Here is a 20,691-nt window from a genome sequence, read left to right on the forward strand (position 1 = left end):
TAGGAGGCTGCAAGGCGGGTGGGGCAGGGCCAGGCAGCGTCCGTGGGTGTTCCCCGGGCAGTCATGCAGGCCTCCTCTCCTGGGCTTTCCTCTCCTCTCTCACCCCAGGGAGCACAGATAGGAAGGAAGCTTAAGGTAAAGCTTTCTTGTCCAGTTGTTCACATCCCACCGGGGCAGAAATTGGATGGGGCCTGTTGCAGCCTTGATGACAAAAGAAAGCCTTTGCGGTGTGCCGGGAGCACTGGCACCTCCGCCATGAGTTGTGTCCATCCTCCAGCAGCACCTCTCCGTGCTCAGTGGCAGCCGTGCCAGTTGGGTCCCGAGCCCACCTGGAGGTGCTCTCCACTCAGGCTGCAGTTTTCTTTCCTTTCTTTCTTTTTTTCTTTTGGCCGCGCCTCATGGCCCCAACCGGGGGTTGAACCCAGGCCCTCGGCAGTGAAAGCTCAGAGTCCTAACCACTGGACCACCAGGGAATTCCCAGGGGCGCAGTTTTCTTAGCGGTGCGTTCCACGCTCGGTGTGCGGGCACTGATGCCCAGCATCACTCGAGGGACAGTGCATTGTACAGACTTACTTACTCTTCCCTTGATCGAGCTGCCCTTCCCCTCGGTTCAAGTTTTGACCTTCCTGGAAGTGTAGTGTTGCCTGGGCTTTAATCACCATGTGCTGGGCCTGCTGGACATGGTATCAAGCAAAGGAAAACATCTCCACCTTGATGTCTGGGGCTGGTGGGCAGCTCTGTGCTGCTGGCTCCCTGGGAGCTGCCTCCGAAGTGAGGCCCCTTTGTTCTGGGTTCCATCAGAGGAGAGAGGGGGGTGCCGACGTGGACCCTCAGCTCACAGCAGGCCAGGCACTGTGTTCCTTGTGCCGCTGCATTATCTCATTTAAAACTCAGAACAACCCTGAAGGGACCACCTCCCCATTTTAAAATGAGGAAATGGAGACTAAAGTACTCACTCAAGGCCCCACAACCAGTGAGACTTTCTGCTTCCAGAGGGTAGATTCTCTTCCCAACAACGGCCGTCACTCAAAGTGTGATCCTTCCACCACCTGCATTCAGATCACCTGAGGGGGAGGGTGTTGTTAAAACGCATTTCCAGGGGCCGCTGAGTCAGACTCTCTGAGGATGGGGCCCTAGCATGCACATTCAGCGGGCACACCCCGCCCCGCCCCGCCCCGCCCCGGCTGATCCTCTACAGGCTCGAGTTTGACAGCCACTGCCCTGGAGACCTAGATCGCTCGCTGGGGAAATCAGAGAAGGCGATCCACAGCTGGGGATGTGTGAGCCGGGTGCTGGCTGGCCTGCCCAGAACTGACTCCCCTTGGCTGCCAGACAGATGGACCTTCTGGGAGGCAGCAGCTGACCAGTTTGCCCAGGTGCTGCCCTTCCTACCCCAAGGCACCTTAGGGCTGGAGGTGTGGGCATTTGGCACCATTCACCTGGTTTGGTGATAGCCCCTCAAAACCGCACAGCTTTTTCATGGGATTTCGTGGACATGATCTCATCTGAAACCCCCAACGGCCCTGGGAGGCAGGCAGGGCAGGCATGGGAGGTAAAAGTCAGGCCCCAGGCTCACATGGGTAATCAGTGGTCAAGTGGGGACTGGAGCTGCCCATGTGGGCTCCCCGCCCTCCCTCCCCAGGAAAAAGTGACCATCACCAGCGCATACCTGCATGGAGCATGCCTGGCCTGGGGCCTCTTGCCTTTTCCCCACCGCGGCGCTGAGCGGGACGGGGGTCTTTGTCAGCAGCAGCCATGCCCACCCCAGTGCCTGGGCTCCACGTCAGCAGAGCTGGGGAAACCAGTGAGGGAGAGGGTGGTATCGTCTGGCTCTATGGAGGCATCCTGGTTTTGTGTGTCCAGAAGTGACCTCAGGTCCTAGCCAGAGTAGATGTCCCCAGAGCCTTCCATGACCACATCATCTGGGGGTGACAGCTCTGGACTGGGATCGGAAGCCTGGGCTTTAGTCCCGCCTCTGCCAAGACCCAGCTGGGTAACTTAACCTTGGGGCTGGGCTCTAGCTGATACGTTTCCTCCCAGCTCTGAGGTGCTGCCCATCTGGAACGTCCTTCAGTGCAGGGGCCGAGTGCAGAGATGCAGCCTGTGCCTGCACTGGAGCCTGGCCCAGGGGCTTTGTAGGGCTGACTTGCAGCCTATGCTCCACTTACTGGCTTGCATTCCATCACAGGGAGGACGGGTACCCTTTCATAATCTGCACAGAGGCGCTGGCTGTACATGCTGGTGGCAGCTCTGCTTCCTGGTCTAATGTTCTTGGCGTGGACTTTTACCCCTTGGTAAAGTACTGTCCTCAATAATGGGCTGGGTGCTCCTTCAAGACCTCGGGCGGGTGGAACAGAGGCAGACCAGCCCGGGGACCGGCGCTCAGGCAGCAGTCCCAAAAGGTGGCCACTTCTTTTCCCTTCTCTATGCCCTTGAGGAAGAACTTCAACTCTGCCTTCCAGCAGGATGATCTAACCGGGAATCTTGCTCAGCATTCTTTTTTTTTGTCCTTCCACCGAAATGTCTAGTCATTAATGAAATAAAAGAGTTAACAACAAAGCTAGGTTCACACCCTGCAAATAAAACAGTAGACATGAAACACCCTCCATTTAGACATTCATTCCACAAACATGGAGAACTGACTTGGTGTTGAGATGTCCCCTGAGGGTGGAGATTCTGAGAGAAGTCAGATGGTCCCTGCCATCCGGGAGCCCACAGCCCTGTAAGGGACAGAGCCATTCAGCAGATGTTACAATAAAATGTCAAGGACCTCTGTTATGTGCCCGGAACACAACGTGGGCAGGAAGCAGGGAGTGGTGAACAATATTGGGTGGGGAGAAGTTCAGGAAATTCTTGCCTGTGTCTTGAAAGATGCGTAGATGTTTCACAGGAGTACAGGAGGGGTAGGAACAGAACTGGAAACTGCCTGATGTGTGCAGTTGTTCTCAAAAGGGGGTGGGGAGTTGATGCAGTTTTGCCCCCAGGAGATATTTATCGATGTCTACAAACATTTTTGGTTGTCACCAGTGGGGGTGGCGCTACTGGCATGCTGCTACACACCCTGCGATGCACAGGACAGCCCCCCACAGCAAGGAATACTGTCCCTGGGTCCCTGGAAGTCCCACGGTGGAGAAACCCTGAGTTAGGGTAACTGCAGGTCATCCTGCACGGCTGAAAACAAGGGGCAGACGTGAGATGGTCCAAGATGAAGCTGGAGAGGAGGAAAGGGGCCATCATAAAGCCCTTCAATGCCAAGTTAAGGAGTTTGGCTGTGGGACCCACCACTTCATCAGTCTGTTGTTTTGGCAGGGTCACTGCTACGGAGAAAAAATTGGAGCACGGAGATGGAGGAGGGACTAGTTAGGAAACTATTCCAGAAGTGCAGTGAGAAATGAGGGGGGCCCGAGCGAGGGCAGCAGTGCAGTGGGAACAGAACGGAGCTGACCCAGAGAAGGTGCACAGAGGAGGACCTGCTGGCATTGGTGGCCGATTGGATTTGGTCATGGGGAGGAGGAGGAGGCCAGTAGACTTGGGCTTCTGGCCCGGGTGACCTAGAGGACGTTGATTTTGGAAGGGCCTCTCCAGGGCAGGCTGGTGAGCATAGCTCTGTGACGAGGAGACTGGCAGTGCAGTGGCCGTCCAGACTGGGTCATCCAGACACACCAGGGGTGTCCGTCCCCAGCTGTCTTTTTTTTTTTTTTTTAATAAATTTATTTACTTATTTATTTATTTTTGGCTGTGCTGGGTCTTCGTTGCTGCACGCGGGCTTTCTCTAGTTGCGGCGAGCGGGGGCTACTCTTTGTAGCGGTGCGCGGGCTTCTCATGTCCTGGCTTCTCTTGTAGCGGAGCACGGGCTCTAGCTGCGCAGGCTTCAGTAGTTGTGGCACGCGGACTCAGTAGTTGTGGCGCACGGGCTTAGTTGCTCCGCTGCATGTGGGATCTTCCCAGGCCAGGGCACGAACCCATGTCCCTTGCATTGGCAGGTGGATTCTTAACCACTGTGCCTCCAGGAAAGCCCCTCCCCAGCTGTCTTGAGTAGAGTTGCTGTGGAGTGCATGGGGAAGGTGGAGTCCTTTTCATGAATTTTGTTAATCTAATGGTAATTAAGGAGTCCAGGAAGAGAATCTGAAAAGCTGGCAGTTTAATTAAAGGTAAGTGACAGATGGAGGGGAATTCAGAGGCTCCCTAACACACCCTGTTCCCCCACCCCACCACTGAGGCCGAATATCAAAGGAGGAGATGGTAAGCTAACCAAACACCTGATGAGAAGTGTTACAGCATCAGAACTGCTTTCCCAGAGCCTGTGACAGCTTCTGAAAACTCCTGCCACCTCAAATTAACCTCTCTCCCCAGGTGCTGCACATCAGTGGGTAACCAGGTAAAGGATGCTAGGAGCCTGCCGGGAGGCCAGGGGATGACTTTTCCCTCCTGACGAAATCCGGCTCCCCAGGTTCTGTGCCTTTGACGTCTCTCTTATAAAACCTGATTTTCCGTTTATACTGGGAGCCTTGAAGTTAGATTTGGCTCGTAGGCTCACGTGGCACATTAAACACCAGAGCGGAGGGAGTGGGGAGCTCGTTTTCCTGGGCCTGATGCCGTGCATCCTAATGTCAAGCAGGCCCTCAGAGACCAAAGCGGAGGGTAATTATCACCTCTCCTGCACAACGAGATTGCAGGAGTCAGCGAGCAATTGATTTTTTCCTACTACAGATATTTCACTGCTTAATTGGTAGTGACACAGATGGCTGGCTCTCACCAGGGCGCCGCAGACCAAGCCTCCCGAAAGCAGGGCCCCTGGGGACGTCTCTCCCTCTAGTCTGTGATGCTCTCACAGCACATCCTCTGTCGGGTGGGGGTGAGGGTGAGCTGGCTCCCTGCGCTTTCAATTACAAAACAAAAGCAAGAGTGAATCCAGAAGCGCTTTCCTGAGCCAGTCAAGCCCTCCCCAGCGACATACTGAGAGTCAGCTTTGAGCTGGGCACTGGAGAGTCTGGAAATGAGCAAACAGTAGACTCTGGCCTCAGGCAGCAGTTGGGAGCTATCAGGAGGCCTATGAGATGGTGGGAGCTGTGTTCTGCTGGAATGAAGCCGAAAGTGGCCTGTTAAAACCCTCCGTGATCCAGCCCCACCCCGTTGTCCTTACGCTACATCCACCCTGAACTGTTCCAGGCCAATTGTTTTTTGTTTGTTTGTTGTGGACCTCAGGTGCAGAGCTGATTGTGAATCTCAGTTCGTGGTCCGCTGCCATCGTCAATCCAGGGAAGGCCCCTCTTATTTTACTCTCTCCTTCCCTCCCGTCCCTTTCTCCTTCCAAAGGCAGCCACCCACCTATATTCAGTGTATGTCCTTGGACATGTCCGTATCCTTGAAAAACTCGCAGAGTTATTTTATGTAGTGTGTTTTTATTTACATAAATGGTATTAGGCTATAGATCTCTATCTCTAACATTCATCTTAAAAAGAACTACCCAGGTTCTGCACATGGAACTCGTCCATTGCTTCTGTCTGCTGCAGAGCACTCTGTCCCGAGCACCCCTCACATTCTCCACACCCATTCTTCTAGAGATGGACATCCAAGTTGTTGCCAACTCCTTGCTATCCCAAAGAAAGCTACAGTGAATGTCTTTGTTCCTGCCCCCTTATAGACCTGTGCAAAGATCCAAGAGGTTCCCTGGGTGTGTGGCCAAGAGTAGCATTGCTGGCTTCCAGGCATGCAAAACCTTAAATCCACGAAGCTCTGCCCCTTGCCCTAAGAAATAGCTGTACCAGTGTTCCCTCCCACCCTCAGTGAATGAGGGTTCCCCTTTCCTCACACGCCAACATTTAGGACTATCCAACTTTCTAGTTTTTAGTTAATGTTATAGTTGTAAAGTGGTATCTCTCTTATCTCTTTGCTTTTTTAAAATTTATTTTAAATTTTTTATACAATTTTTAAAGGTTACACTTCATTTGCAGTTATTACTATCTCTTTGCTTTAATTTGAATCTTTCTGCTTACTAATGAGGTCTGCTTCTCTTTACATACTTATTAGCCATTCAGGTATCTCCTCTAGGAATTGCCTATTCATATCCTTTGCCCATTTTTCTAATTAGTTTTCTGTCTTGATGATGTGCAGGCATCTCTTGTATATTATTAGTTCCTTTCGGTTGTAGATATTGCAGATATCTTCTCCCTGTCAGTTATCTTTGTCTGTTGACATCTTTCTTTGAACAGAAAATCCCTAATTTGCCAAATGCCTCTTTTAAAATTTTATTTGTGTTATGATTCATGCTTTTGGAATCTTAATAAATCCTATCTTACCTATGCCATGAAGATATTTTCCTATATTTCATGAATTCCTTTATTAGTTGTATCTTTTGCATTTAGGTATACAGCCTACCTGAAATTCACCTTTATATATGGTATGAGGTAGGGATCCATTTTATTTTTCTCTATTTAGTATGCCAATTGTCCCAATAGCATCTACTAAACAGCATCCTTTCTCCACTGAGTTGTGATTCTACCTTAAAGTTAAGACTAAGTTAACTTAAAGTTTTATGTATGTGTGTAGGTACCTATATATTTCTGGTCTCTCTATTCTGTCCCATGGTCTATTTGTCAGTTCCTTCCCATCTCAGTATCGCAATTCTTACTAATTTGGCTCTGCAGTATGTCTTACTGTCTAGTAGGACAAGTGTCCCCTTTTAGCTTTTCTTTTTCAAAATTGACTTAGCTATTGTGAATCTTCATTCTTCCTCACATCTTAGAAATATTTGAGCTCCTCAAAAAATTTTACTGACCATTCATTGGAATTGCATTGGATTTTATTAATATGAGGAGAACTGGATTTTTAAAACATTAAATCATGTTATCCATGAACACAGTTTATCTTTTCATTTATTCAAATATTTGTAACTGTCCTTTAATAGAGTTTTCTAAATTTCTCCATAAAGGTATTAATTCCTAAATACTATGTGCTTATTAAGTTGCAATTTTGAATGGATCTTCTTTTCTTTTTTTTTTTTTAATTGGTTTTTGCTGTAGTAGAAGAATGCTATTGGTTTTTGTAAGTTTTTCTTGTATCTGGCAATCTTGCCAAATTCTCCCATTACTTCTAATAGTTTTTCTCTGCATTCTAATTGGTTTTTTAAAAAAATATCATCTTTAAATACTGGTAGTTTTGTCTCTTCTAATCCTTCTGTTTCATTTCTTTTTCTTGTCATATTGCATTTCTCAGGACCACCAATACTTTGTTGAACAGCAGTGGTGATAAGTGAACATTCTTGACTTGCTTAAGACTTAAAGGGAATGCAACTTTAAGTATGTTTCATGAGGGTTTTTAGTAGATAGCCTTTATGACATTAAGGGAGGTCCCTTCTATTCCTAGTTTTTTGAGAATTTTAATCACAAATAGTGTTATCAAATACTTTTTAAAAACTTATTAAGATAATATATGATTTTCCCTCTTTGACATGATAAATGTTATAAATTGATACGTTTCTGATGTTGAATAATCCTTTCATTTTTAGGATAACCTTACTTGATTATGCTGTATTATATTTAATTTACTTTTTAAAAACCTGAACTATAGTTGATATGTTTAATTCACTTTTCATGACTTATCCATGTCAATTTCATTTTCAAAGTCATCAATGTGTAAATGTTCCTAGTCTTTTTACCATTTCTTAAATAGTAAGATTTATTAAATAGTAAGAATTTCTTGAAAAGTAAGTATATCTGTAGTTATTTCTCTTTCTTCATTCAGTATTTTATTTGCATCTCCTCTGTTTTTGTGAGTCATGCCTGTCCTCAGTGCCTTTGCTTGTGCTGTTTTCTTTGCCTGAAATGTTCACCTCCTAGGCCCCTGGTAGCCCATGTGGCACCTGTGCGCAGATTAGGAAAAGGCATCTCTTCCTCAGGCAGGCACAGCTCCCACTCACCCCCATCAGCCCAGTGCCTGTGTGCAGTGCACAACCTGCATACCCATGCATGGCAGCCCTGCCCACTTCCCTGCTTGGTTTTATTCCCTGCTCATTTCTCATGGCACCCAAGGCTGCCCATTCTTCAGGTTTCAGCTTCCTCGGTGAAACCTTTCTTGTTCTCCCCTGGCTGAAAGTAATCTTTCAACCCCCTCCCTAAGTCCCTCCTTCTCTTCCTACCACCCCTCCTTTGAACTCACATTACACATCATTTGTGCATCTCCTAAGGCATTTATCTCGCTTTACCTTATGTCTTATTATTTTGTGTGAATGTCTTATGATTCCAACTGGATTAACCCCTTGAAGTTAGGGACTGTAGTTTGTCCATAGATCCTCCCTCTGCCTGTGGGGATTTGTAAATGTTACCTGTATGAATGATTGGGTATTAAATGTAGGAGGTAAGAAGGGCCTTATGTAATATTGTGTAAATGGTGTTGGGGGGTGGTCTTTAGAGGCAGAGATAATGGCAGAGCACACGTGAAGGTGATGGTGATTGTGATGATGACGATGGTGATGGAGGATACACTTATTGAGCTTAACACGTGCCGGCACTGTGCTAAACGCTTTCACAGTTTGCTTCTCTAAGCCTTCTCAACAACCCTTTGAGACAGGTGCTACTATGAGCTCGATTTTGCTGCCAAGGAAGCTGGGGCACTGATGAGTGAGCAGTGGAGTTAGTGAACCAGGCCTGGTCTGCCTGGCTTCAGCGTTCAGGCTTTCAGTTACAACGACAAGCAGACTCCTTCAACCATACAATGGTTACCATTTATTGAAGACTTACCTACGTATCAGGCATTGTTGATGCTTACAGATGTTATTTCTAATCCTGATGCCAAATGTAGCCAGTACAGGGTATCCCCACTTTGCAGATGAGGAAACAGAGGCTCATCAAAGTTAAGGGATTTGCCTAAGGTTACATAAATAAAAAGTGGTTATAATCAGATCTCTGTGACCCCAAAGCACATACTTTCCTCTGCATCATGGGCACAGTGCTTGGGGCCAACAAGAAAACCCTGCCTCTGGAGCAGAAGGTTTGTAAAGGGAAGTGGAGGAGGTTGAGGTCAGAAAGGCAAATCTGCCTCAGGCTGTGGAAGGCCTCGCCTTCCAGGATGGATAATCAAGACTGGCTTTTGGAAATCAAGGGTCCTAGGCAGGGACCTTGATCTGAGGATGAAGTGGGATGGTCTGGACACCTGGAGGCCAAGGGAGCCCGAGCTAACTGGAGCTCTGCCTGAATCTGTGCTCAGGGAAGCACAGGGCTTTGCACAGCTGCAGGGAGATCAAAGCACCCAGGTCTGCAAAGAAAGTGGTATCTGAGCAGATCTGCAGCTTGTGGAAATGGTCCATTTCATGCCTCTCGGTGACTGCAGCTCCTAGAACCTGCTTATTTCCTGAAGGCACCAGAACCAACTTTCCTCAGCCTCCTAGATCTCCACTGACAACGGCTTCTGAAGAGCCGCTGGAAAATCCCCAGGGTGGGTGGTGGGAATTTGCCAAGGATGAAGCACAAGCAGCATGGCCTGCACCCTCTGCACCATCTTCATTTCCCAGAGCAGGGAGCCCATCTCCTGCTCACATGTGCTCAGAGGTGGGTGGGGATGTGCGAAACCCAGGAGTGGTGCAGATGGCATTTTTGACTCTTGGCCAGCGCTTACCCCAGCCCAGCTGGTCCTCCGTGGGCCACAGTGTGACTCTGTATGTGTGTAGTCACCACGTGCCTCACTGGTGCCTTTCCCTGTCCAGGTCATTGCTGTGGTCATGGACCTCTTCACTGATGGTGAGATCTTCCAAGACATCGTGGATGCTGCCTCCAAGCGCCGAGTCCCCGTGTACATCATCCTGGACGAGGCAGGCGTGAAGTACTTCCTGGAGATGTGTCAGGGCCTGGAGCTCGCTGACTTCCGTATTCGGGTAAGTTGTACCACTGGGGCTGGGGGCGGGAGGGGGGAAGGAAGTGGGATGGAGACTGCCTCTGCCCCTCCCTCTGCCTGCTCCCCAGTTCAGGGGCCCAGGTGAACAGCACTCTCAACCCCTTTCCTTGTGTCTAAAACCTTGCCTCATGAACTGATAACCCTAACATGCCCAGCTTACATCTTATCCCAGGGCTGCTGAGGCTAAGGAGGCAGCTCCGGCCTAGTCCCGGGCACTCAGCCCGCAGAGTCACTGTCAGGGTTGAAGGCAGGGCTGTGCTTCTCTTCTGAAGAGCTTTGAGAGCAGACTGGGGCCACCCTGGGCCTGTCCGAGCCCAAAGCAAGATTTGCTGACTTCCTCAGGCCGTAGGAAGCAGAGTCAGGGTCCCGTGGACAAGAGCATTCGTCCTCCACCCAAGCAGAGACTCAGCTTAGAGCCTCTAGGCCCCCAGCCTGAGTGACAGTGCCCTTCTCCTCTTCTCAACAGAACATCCGTGTCCGCTCTGTGACAGGTGTTGGCTTTTACATGCCCATGGGGAAGATCAAGGGGACCCTGTCATCCAAGTTCCTAATGGTAGATGGTGAAAAAGTAGCCACTGGATCCTACAGGTGAGTTGGGCCAGGTCAGAGAAGGGCCTGGGAGGCCTTAGTTCATGGTCAGAAGTGTTCATGTTCAGAAAGATGCTGGGCTAGAGCCTCCACAATCATGAGTTTAAGAGCTATTGTCTATTCTGATAGCAAAGAATAGCCTCCTGGCCAGTCCCTTCCCTCAAACTTTCTGGCTAATGGATTATTCAAGAAAGAGGGTCAACTTTTATTGAGCATTAAGCACTGCCTGCCTTTCATGGTCCACAACAGCTGGTTGCCTTTTGAGGCTGGAAGAGACCCGGGCACATGAAACAATTAATAAATGGCGTCAGTCCTCTTACATGGTTAAAGTATGGGGTTTTGCAGACGCTAAGTGCTCTAAAAATTCAGAGAAGAACTATTGAGGAATGGAATACTAACAGAATACTAACAGAATACTAACAGTAGTGGCAGCTATAGGTACTACTTATTAAATGTATGTTTGTGCCAGGTACTGAGCGAAACCTTTTATATTCGTTATTGGACTTTGAGCCTCACAACAACGCTGTGACTGTACCCCTTACAAGCCCCATTTTACAAGGCACGCAGGGCAGAAAGCAGGTTTGAATCCAGGCCTGACTTCTCTTGCCCTTGCCCTTGCCCTGCACCCACTGCCTGCTTTCTGCATTTGAGGCCAAGACCTGGGCCAAGGGAGGATTTGGGTCTGTGGAGGGAGAGCACCCCAGCACGAAGGCAGCAAGGCATCCAGCCTCAGTGGTGGAGCAGGTTGGGCTGGGCAGCGGGGTGTTGAGATGGGCTCGCCGAGGGGCGGCTGGCAGGGCGAGGCTGCAGGCCCGGGCACATGTATGTTGCTTTTCTGTCCCCACGTTCCCAGATTCACCTGGAGTTCCTCCCATGTGGACAGGAACCTTCTCCTCCTCCTGACGGGGCAGAACGTGGAGCCCTTCGACGTGGAGTTCCGGGAGCTGTACGCCGTCTCCGAGGAGGTGGACTTGTACCAGCAGCTGGGCCTGGCAGGAGGCGCTGGCAGGCTGGGCCTCAACTACGCCTCCACTGTGGCTCGCAAGCTAATCAACCCCAAGTACACCCTGGTGGCAGGCGGCCGCCACCCACCTGGGGAGATGATGCGCTGGGCTGCCCGGCAGCAGCGGGAGGCCGGCAGCAATGCAGAGGGGCAGGAGGAGGGCAGCAAGGGCGGCGAGTCAGCACGGCGCCTGGAGAGTTTCCTGCACGACCTGGTCACGCTGGAGCAGGTGCTGCCCCCGGTGGAGCCCGTTCTCTCGGGAGAGCTGAGTCAGGATGGCAGGGTGGTCTCCCACCTGCGTGTGGACCTGAAGCCCAGACCCCGGGAGGCCCTTGCCGGAAACGGCAGGGGAGAAACTGCCAACGGGGAGGCCACCGCGGCCAAGGAGGGCAGGCGCTTCAGCAGCAGGTTCTTCAGCCGGCGGTCCAAGAGGCCCGCAGCGCCCAATAGCACGGCCGGTGCCCTCTCCCCCAAGGCCTTGGCCGAAGCGGAGTTTGTGACGGGGAAGAGGCCCAACCAGGGCTCCAGTGACGTCTCAGGTGAGCCCCTCCCACCGGGCCCAGGGCTCCTCAGGCCTCTGGCCCTGGTCCAGGAGCACTGCTGATTCTGTAAGAAGGCAGCCTCCCGGCAGGGAGAGCACATGAGCTCTGGGCCCTATGGTCCTCAGTTCCTCAGGTGCTCTGGCCTTTGCCTGCGTGTGGCCTGGGGCCAGCCACTGCAGGCCGGAGTTTCAGTTTCCTCTTCTCTAAAAGGGGAAAGTGATGCCTGCCTCGCCCAGCTGTTCTGAGGATATGAAGTGCTCAGAACAGTGCTGGGCACGGAGTAGTCTGAGACTAGGGCTCTGACTCTAGGGCTTGTTCCAGCAAACCTTGTTCCTTGCTGGATCAGTTGTTGTCAGGATCTGACCTGGTCAAACACACCGCACCAATGCCCTGACCCACTTTTCCTTGTTTCTGTTGTAAATAGTTTGACGTGGCTCCTCCCTGTGTTTATTTGATAAGTGATATTTGCCAGGCTGCTTACTTCTGGGAGAGACTGTTCCTGGTGGTGGTATCTTTCTGGCTGTCTCTCTGCCTTTATCTCTTTCTCTGGAACAGTCTCCAGAGTGGCCTTTTCTGGCTGGTGGTAACAGCCAGGGCCACTGCTGGCACCTTTTCTCATGTCGGCATTGCTGAGTCAAAGGGGTTTCCATGTTGGGGTTTCTCCCTCCATGGCTGTGGGGCTTTGCAGCGGTGAGCCTGGGCTCCCTGGCTGGCCAGGTAGGTAAGGGCAGGGACTTACCTTGGGCAGCCTGAGTGCTTCCAGAATTCCTGTGTCCCTCAAGGCCCCAGCTTTGACCTGACATTGGCTGCAGTGCAAGTCTTCCCAAACACTGATGCCCCAGCCCTGCTAGAGAGCCTGACGCACTCAGTCCGTGCCTCTTAAAGTTAGGACAGGCCTGGAGTCTCCGAGAATTTGGGCACAGCAGCAGTGCCAGGGCTATAGCTGCATTTGGCCAGGAAGCATTTATTGAGCGCCTCCGTGTGCCGGGTCCTTCACTAGGTGCTCGCTCTCTCACTTGGCCCTCACAGTAACCACGGAGGTGGCAGATGGAAGCTCAGAGAGGTGAATTAAGTGGTCCCAGGGCACAGTAAGTGGCAGTGGGGCCAGTTCGCAAACCGAGGCCAGGGCCCGTGTCCTGTCAGGGAGGGGTAGCTGGGCCCGTCCCATTCCCCCTGGGCTCCCTGGCTCCCCCAGCCCCGGATGCTGTTGCTGCTGCCCTGCACCTCTTGTTTGGAAGGAGGGTTGCCATGGTGAACACCTGGCAGGGAAGAGAGGGGGAGGGGCGAGCCCAACCACAAAAGGGGCTCTTTCCCACTCCCTGACTGGAGGTGAAGCAGAAGCTTTCTCTTCCTTCAGCCCCTCACCCTGAGGTGCTGTTTCCATAGAAACAAAAGGCCATTGTCTTATCCCTTCCTGCTTCCTTTAGTGAGTCTCAGCATCAGACTCCCCTGCTTGGATGACTTGAACGGTCACTGACACTTCTGCTGTTCCCTGAGTGTTTGCACGGGGTGCCAGGAGCCAGCCAAACAGCCAGGGACAGTGCCCTGTACCAGCTCGTCTCCTGAGTGCCTGGCACCCTGAGAGAGAGAGTCAGAGACAGAGAAGGGCAAGTGCAAGAGTGCAGCGGCACGCACGAGGGATGGCCCTCAAGATCACCCTATTCCTGCTCCATCATAAGGAAACACACAGAGTGGCCTCGTCCAGCACAGCCTCTGTGTACCCGGATGGGCATCCAGCCCCGAGGGCCTGGCATTCAAATCCCTTATGAGACCTTTCCTCTTTCCTCCCTCGAAGGCAGGGCAAGAAGCCAGAGACTCCCCTCCCCAAAGGCCCTTTTTGTGGCCTCCAGCCTCCCAAACATTTGACTGGTTTAGTGCCTCCTCTCAGGCAGCAGAAGCTTATCAGCAGGACTCTGTGTGCCAGAGGGTCAGGTTCCTGGCAGCATGGGGGTCCCCAAGGTTGGAACTTGCAATCCTAGTACACTGGGAACTGTCATCTGGGAGGAAATCACGTTAGCTATTCCCTTAGGGCCCCATCCAGGGAAAGGATCCCTGTCCTACAGTGAACATTCAGAGCAGCGTCAGAACAGCCATCGGAGGGATCTCAGCTCCCAGGACCTTGCTCCCCACGCCTTGGACACATCCTTTCACCTCCCCAGGGGCTGTTTCCTGGTTGAGAAGAGGAGGGGTTGATCCAGGAAGGGTTCAGGAGGTCCCTTTGAGCTCTGATTCTGACTGTCCTTTCTGTCCCTGCTGCCCTCTTGTCAAGGGAGAACCCAGGCCGATGACAGGGTGGCTAAAAGAGAGAAAAATAGAAAAGCTAAGAGCTGGCAGCCTGTACAATTACTTGATAAGAAGTATATAGTTGTCAAACAGCATGCAAATTTTTGCAAACCCAAGCGTGGCCCTTGGGAGAACCTTCAGAAATCCCTTCCTTTGGGTCTGGCAGTCCAGCTGTGGGCGGCCAGGTGGTTTGAAGGCTCACAGCTCCCCCTACTGGTGGAAGCCAAGCACCCTGTCCTGGTTTTTCTCTCAGCTGAGTCCTTGCTCCTGCAATTGGCGCCTTTCCTGAGCCGGCCGCCTGTGCCCATCCAGGAGCTTGGGACTCTGTGGCAGAGATCCAACCTCAGGGACCAGCAGTCACTGGAGAGCCTTGTCAAAAGAGTCAGGGGTCTGTCCCGCTCGGCTGGGCTCAGGAATCTGCATTTTAAACGAGCGCCCTGAGTGTTTTCCCACGTAGGGGTCCTCAGAGCAGCAGATTAGGTGACAAGGCTCTGCCCTCGGGGGCTGCCAGTTTGGGGGAGGCGGTTCCAGGTGATGTCCTGAAACCCCTCCTGGTCCCCCTGGGGAAATCCCTGGGACAAGGCCAACACTCTCGTGCATGGTAAGAGGAGGAAGAAAGGCACAGACTTCGGCTGAACACCTGGCGTGTGCTGGGTAGACACGGTGCTAAATGCTGTCACCCAGAACCCACAGCCACCCTGCCTGATGACGTTGTTTCAAGATGAGACCCCAGAGGTGCAGAGAGGCGAGGCCCTGTGCCCACGGTCATGAGTGAGAAAAGGGCGGTGGGCTCTCCTGCCTCCCAGGGCCTGCCAGAGCATTATGGCCATCTCTGGAAGGTTAGGGTTGACACCAGCTGCCTACGTCTTTAAAGGCTGTTTGGAAGGGCCAGAGGCCTGAGTACATGACTGACTCCACCCCCACCCCCCCCGCCACGTATGGAGGAAGAGGAGAGTGCCTCTGGGTCACCACCTTCCGAGGGCCCCTGAGCCCACGCTTCTGTTCCCAGAGTTCTCTGAGGTGACTGCAGCCACAGTTGCTGTGCCAGAACTCTCCCAGGTTCCCCTGAGTCATGCGTGGATGGGCCACCCTGGCTGGCAGTGTGGTCTGGCTCCTAGTGCTGTGCTCGCTGGCTCCTGGATTTGGGGACTTCACATTTGCCTGTGTCATCCCTGGGGTGGAGGTCTCAGATCTCTCTCCTAGAAGTCTGGGCGCCTGCCTGGGATGGAAGGCTGGGGAGGTGCTGCTGGGGTTCAGAGCTCCATAAGGGACCTGTGGGCTTCCAGTTCCAGGGTAAGCCTACTCAACAGCTGTCTTGCCAAGATGGAGTTCCAAAACTCAGTGTCGCTCCTGAGGTCAGACCCCGGCTGATGTTCTCAGGCTGTGCTCTGATTCCATAAACCTGAGCACTGTTACCAGCCAAGGTCTCGGTCACATGACACAGATGAGGGGAGCTGAGTGGGCATCCTTCGAGGAGCTGATCCCACTGGGCTCCGGAGAAGAGGCAGGCGTCCTTAGTCTCATTGGCAGATGTCAAAATCCCCTGCCCTGCTGGTCTCTTGGGCGTGGCCAGGGCTTCCGTCACCATCTAGGTGAGTGAGGGCACGTACGTCACCCAGTCACCACCCACTGATGCCACTGCAGTTGCTCTTGTTACTAGATTGGTGTGAACCCTTACGTAGCTTGCTGCTGCCTGATCGTTCATTGTTTTCAACAAATGTCTATCTATGCGGTGTCTGCTCTGTGCCAGGCACGGTCCTAAATTCCTGGTGTAGCAGTGGACAGAGTGAGCTTGCCCCTGCTCTTATGTACTGGGAGGGGGGCAGGGAGGGCAAGGACCTTCTCCTGAAGAGTGATCAGGGAAGGCCTCTCTGACAAAGGGGCATTTGAGAAGAGACTTGAATGATGGGAAGCAGAGAACCAGGTGGACATCCAGGGGAAGAATCTTCCAGAAGAGGGGAGTGTGAGGTCCTGAAGCCTGTAGGGAGGTAGAGCTCACTGTCCTTGTCATGGCCGTCTGTATCACTGTCCCCTCTCCTGCCTGCCAGGCCGGACCGGCCAGGTCCTGACCATCGGACCGGGTCCTGATGCTCCAGGCCTTCCTTCAGGCCGCCTCTCCTCCACTTCCCGCCCCTATGTCCAGTCTCACTGCGCTGTTTTGTTCCTTTGAAGTTTGACTTTCTCTCATGAGCCTCCTTTGGGCCACCCGTGCCACATATACTTTGTAAAAAATAGAAATGTGGGGCTGTTGATATATTCTCCTCCACTCATCTGAGCAGGTGTGATTGGCCACAGCATCTGCTGCAGGCGGCAGCGGGCTCCGGTCTGTGTGCCGCGGGAGGGGCGGACTCGAGGGCTTGGTCCTCAGCCCGGCCTCCCGTCAGAGGCGCGGAGGTGAATTCTGAGCGAGAGGCCCGTCTCCAGGCTCGCATCCAGCCTCAGAGAGTGGGTGGGAGTGTGGGGAGCTGGCCACAAACCTGCTCTGCCCCGGCTGCCCACAGCCCACGCAGCCACTCCTCCCTGGCCTTGGGAGCCCAGAGGACTTTTCTCACCTGCCTCCAAAATTCTGCTGCCTCTGGGGAGAAACTCAGCATCTGCTCAGTAGGCCAAGCAAGTACAGCAAGCCGCTGAGGACAGGAAGTGGGGACGGACGTGTCCTGCGGCAGCCAGGGGACTACAGGACAGGAAGGGCAGCGGAGGCAGCCTCAGCACCCGAGGAGGCTGGAGGCTGGAGGCTGACCCAGCTCCGGGCCCTTGGAGCCACAGGGAGGCGGGCACCATCGTCTGGCTCCCCTCCCACCTCCTCGACGCTGTAGCTGCTCTCGGAGCGGCCTCCAGGGAGGCTCAGCTGGACCCGCAGCAAGTCCCGAGGCCTGGGTCCCGCTGGCCGGGCAGGGAAGGGCCCTACTCAGGCCTGTTCAGCGTCTCTCTTGCTAACGGCCCGGGAGAGGAGGCCAACACCACCTCCGTGAAACTCACAGCTGAGGTGATACGGGAAGGTGGTGCGAGTGCTGGGAGACGACCCTGGCCCTGGCGGTGTGGAGAGGAACCGGCAGGAAAGAGGTCAGCGGCCGCCCGGGAGACGGCGGCCAGCGCCCCAGGAGGGCTCCCCGCAGCAGACGCGAGGCGCTGGCCTGAGGGCAGGAACACAGCTGGCCTCTGCTTGGGCTGTAGAGGCAGTGGAAACGGGTGGAAGGGGCCTGGGAAGAGGAGAGCTGTGCCTCTCCACCCCTTCTTTCCTCTCGGTGAAGGGTGTGCCCCGCGCCCCTAAGCCTGGGGTCCGCGCCACCATGCCTGGCTCCCTCCCGGTCAGCCTACCAGCCCCTCCTGAGGCACCGCTTTGTCCCTTCCACGTCGGCGGCCTGAGTGGCGGGAGGAGCTGAGATGGGGCTCGGCAGAGCGGGCACTGGCGCAGGCGCTGCCCGGCTCTGGGGGCTACTGGCCCCCCTGCCCACCACTGTCAGGTCGGGCCGAGGATGCCCCCTTGCAGCAGGGCCACGCTGAGGGTCACTGACAGTGACTGCGGTTGCGCTTGTGAGCTGTGACGCTGCATAGGGTATTAGCAACTGGCGAATCGCCCCGCTGAGGTCAGGAGATGGCAGGTCCCTGATGCCCCAACCAGTGGTGGTCTTGCTAAGGCTGTCAGGGCAGGGAGAATCTTTCCTTTTGCTCTTCTGAGGACCCTACTGACCTAGTTTCAGCAGCTTGGGAGGGAGACAGTGACCCCAGCACCCAAATTTGCGGTGTGGGCGGTGCATAGGAGGGGGGCTGGAGGCCAGCCCAGGGAGCACTTTACCTACATCCTCCCTCGCCTGTGTCCCTTGTCTCTGCAGGTAAAACAAGTTCCAGTCCTGCCAAGGCCAGCAATTGTGTGATTTCGTGAGCTGCGGGCCAGCTGTCGGCAGGACCTGTGGATGCCCCCATCCTGTCCTGTGGAGACACAGGTCAAACCCTGCACCAATTTGCACATCGGACGCCTACTGGCCTCCTGCCCCAGCAGCCTCCATCCTGGCCTCAGGGACCCTGTATCCCAGATGTGAGGGTCTGCAGCATCTCAAGACAATCACACGCCTCCACAAGACTGTCATGGCCGGGCAGGGGGTCACCCTTTGTTTACATGAAGTGGAAGCTTGACTAGTGTCCGCTCTCCTTTATGCCCAGCCCCCTCCCTCCACTGGGCCAGCCTTGCCCTGCCGGCCCCCAGATGGGATAAGTCCATGTCTTTATACCTTAATGTGATGGGGTCTCCGGGGCAGCCCCAGCCCCCTGGCTTCTCCTTCCCTGGGCTTCTGGTGCTGCTGGTCCCCCAAGAGGTTTGGTGGAACACACGGGACGAGGACAGGGCTCTGAGCCTGGGATCCAGTCTTGCTAGAGCTTCTGAACTCAAGCTGGAAGATGCAGCGAGGACGGCTGGGGGCTGGCTGCTGTGGCCTTCCTGGCCTGTCCCTCAGGCTCCTGTAGTAGTCTCTGAATGGAATGAGGGCAGAATTTGACCCTGCCATTTTGAGAGCCCTTGTGCTGAGGCCTCCTTTCCCTCCCCCAGCACCATCCTGGCAGGCTGTGTCCTGAGTGGTCCGGGCCTCCTCGGCTGTTGCCTGCTGCAAGCCCATCTGGCAGTTCTGCTAGTGCCTTTACCTGAGGCGGCTCCCTCCCGTTTTTTGCCTTGATCTGCAGCCCAAAGTAGGGAGAGAGAGAGCCTGGCTGATGTTCCGGTGGTGCTGGAGGCTGGGCCCTGTCACCAGGAGCGCTGGCCCTCCTCCCACCCCAGAGATGGCCCTCAGTCCCTTCACCAGCCGGGACTTACGTGCCTTCTCTAGTTATATGTCAGCCAAAGACCAGCCTTGGCCTCCTGCCAAAGTCAGACTGTATTGAGGAGCCTCAGCCTCCCTGGCTTCTTAGGGACCTGGCCTGATAATCGCCACGATGCCAGGCCAGGAAGACCAGCTGAAAATCGCACACCACCCCCTCTTCGTGCATGTGACTGAGAGGACCTGCGGAGGGGGTTCTTGAATGGACAACAGAGAAACTGCCAAACCGCCGGCTCTGTGGCTGGCCTTGCTTCCGGCTGGGTGCTGGAGGCCTGGAAAGCCGCGGGCTGCAGTGCCTGAGAAAGCACCACGCTCAGCCTCTCTCAGCCTCCTACTTCTGAGCCAAACTCTCGTCCTCACACCTTTCCTTCTGCAAAACCCTGGGGCACCAGCAGCCCCTTGGGGAGGGCCCTGGTGCCTGCTAGCACCTGATGGGAGAGGGAGCGAGGGGCACACCAAGCATCCTGCGAGGAGCCTGGCCTCCCCGGTGGGTGGTGGGAGCGGCAGGGGAAGGAAGGGTGCATCTGGTTCTTGGGGGGTGAGGGACCCTGACCCACCTCCATGAGCGTCTGTGAGGATTAAACACTCCTGGGAAGTGCTTCCTTATGCACCAAGGCCTGGCGATGTGGCCCTGCTTGTTCTGGAGGGGAAGGGAGAGGGAGGTGGAAAACATGGGGCAGGGGTTACACCTCAGTTCAGAGTGTTTGGGTGGAGAGAGCACTCTTGGTGAGCAGAGTGGACACCTCTGGGGCAAGGGGGGAGGCCAGAGGAGGGGACCGGCTCCTAAGCGATTGTGCCTCCCTTGCTAGAGAAGCAGGCCCATGGAATCCCTTTCCCATCTCCTGACCCAAAGCAAGCCCGGTTCCTCCCCTGCCCTCACATGCAGGAGGCTCTGGACTGGAGGTTCCAAGTCGCTGCAGCCTTGAGCCTGGCTGTCCGTCCTGCCCCGGCTTCTCCCTGCACCAGCGTGGGGTCATTCTCACTCTCTTCAGAGAAACCAAGCAGGATGGGAGACCATGTGTTAAAAAGGAAGCAACGCAGTGTCACGGGAAGAGTGCTGGCCTGTGAGGTGGGGCACCTCTCCCCTTCCTTACAGAGGTCTCGGCGAGATGGTCTCTGACCCCCTCCAGCTCTAAGATGCTCGGGAAGAGACGATAGTCCAAAGGTGGCTGAGGATCCTGAAGACCTAAAATGCAGCTTGTCTGCCTAAACTCCAGCCCCTCCGTTCTGCCTCTCGGCTTCTCACTTTTTAGTGCATCTGCCCTCTGTTCCAGCACTTTGCACATACTTTGTGAAATAGTCTCTCTGTCATCAAATCTCAAGGGGACATCTGGCCTTCCCAGTTGGATGGCACATTCAAGGATGGATCATGCCCTTGGTCCCTCTGCAGTAGCTTCCACAAGGCTGGTAACATCAGAAGGGCTCCAGGAGGAACAGGGATGAAACAGCACTCTGGGTGCGGGGCCTGGCTTCGCTGGCCCCATCTCACCCCACCGCCAAGCTACCCACTTTCTGAGTCCGGCCTCTGTAGGTTGAGTGCCAACAACTGGCACAGCTCCTTGAGAGGCCGACCTCAGAT

General features: G+C 54.0%; 1 protein-coding gene across 1 annotated transcript in view; it reads left to right on the forward strand.

Moving 5' to 3' along the window:
- FAM83F (family with sequence similarity 83 member F) overlaps positions 1-18,187 on the forward strand; it is a 28,938-nt gene extending 10,751 nt beyond the window's left edge. The window contains exons 2-5 of the mRNA XM_068561862.1: positions 9,701-9,868; positions 10,355-10,476; positions 11,330-12,018; positions 18,138-18,187. Coding sequence (XP_068417963.1) covers positions 9,701-9,868; positions 10,355-10,476; positions 11,330-12,018; positions 18,138-18,187 — 1,029 coding nt within the window. The remainder of the gene's footprint in view (positions 1-9,700; positions 9,869-10,354; positions 10,477-11,329; positions 12,019-18,137) is intronic.
- Positions 18,188-20,691: the final 2,504 nt, after the last annotated feature.

This window comes from Eschrichtius robustus, chromosome 13, assembly GCF_028021215.1.
Source record: "Eschrichtius robustus isolate mEscRob2 chromosome 13, mEscRob2.pri, whole genome shotgun sequence".
Lineage (NCBI taxonomy): Eukaryota > Metazoa > Chordata > Mammalia > Artiodactyla > Eschrichtiidae > Eschrichtius > Eschrichtius robustus.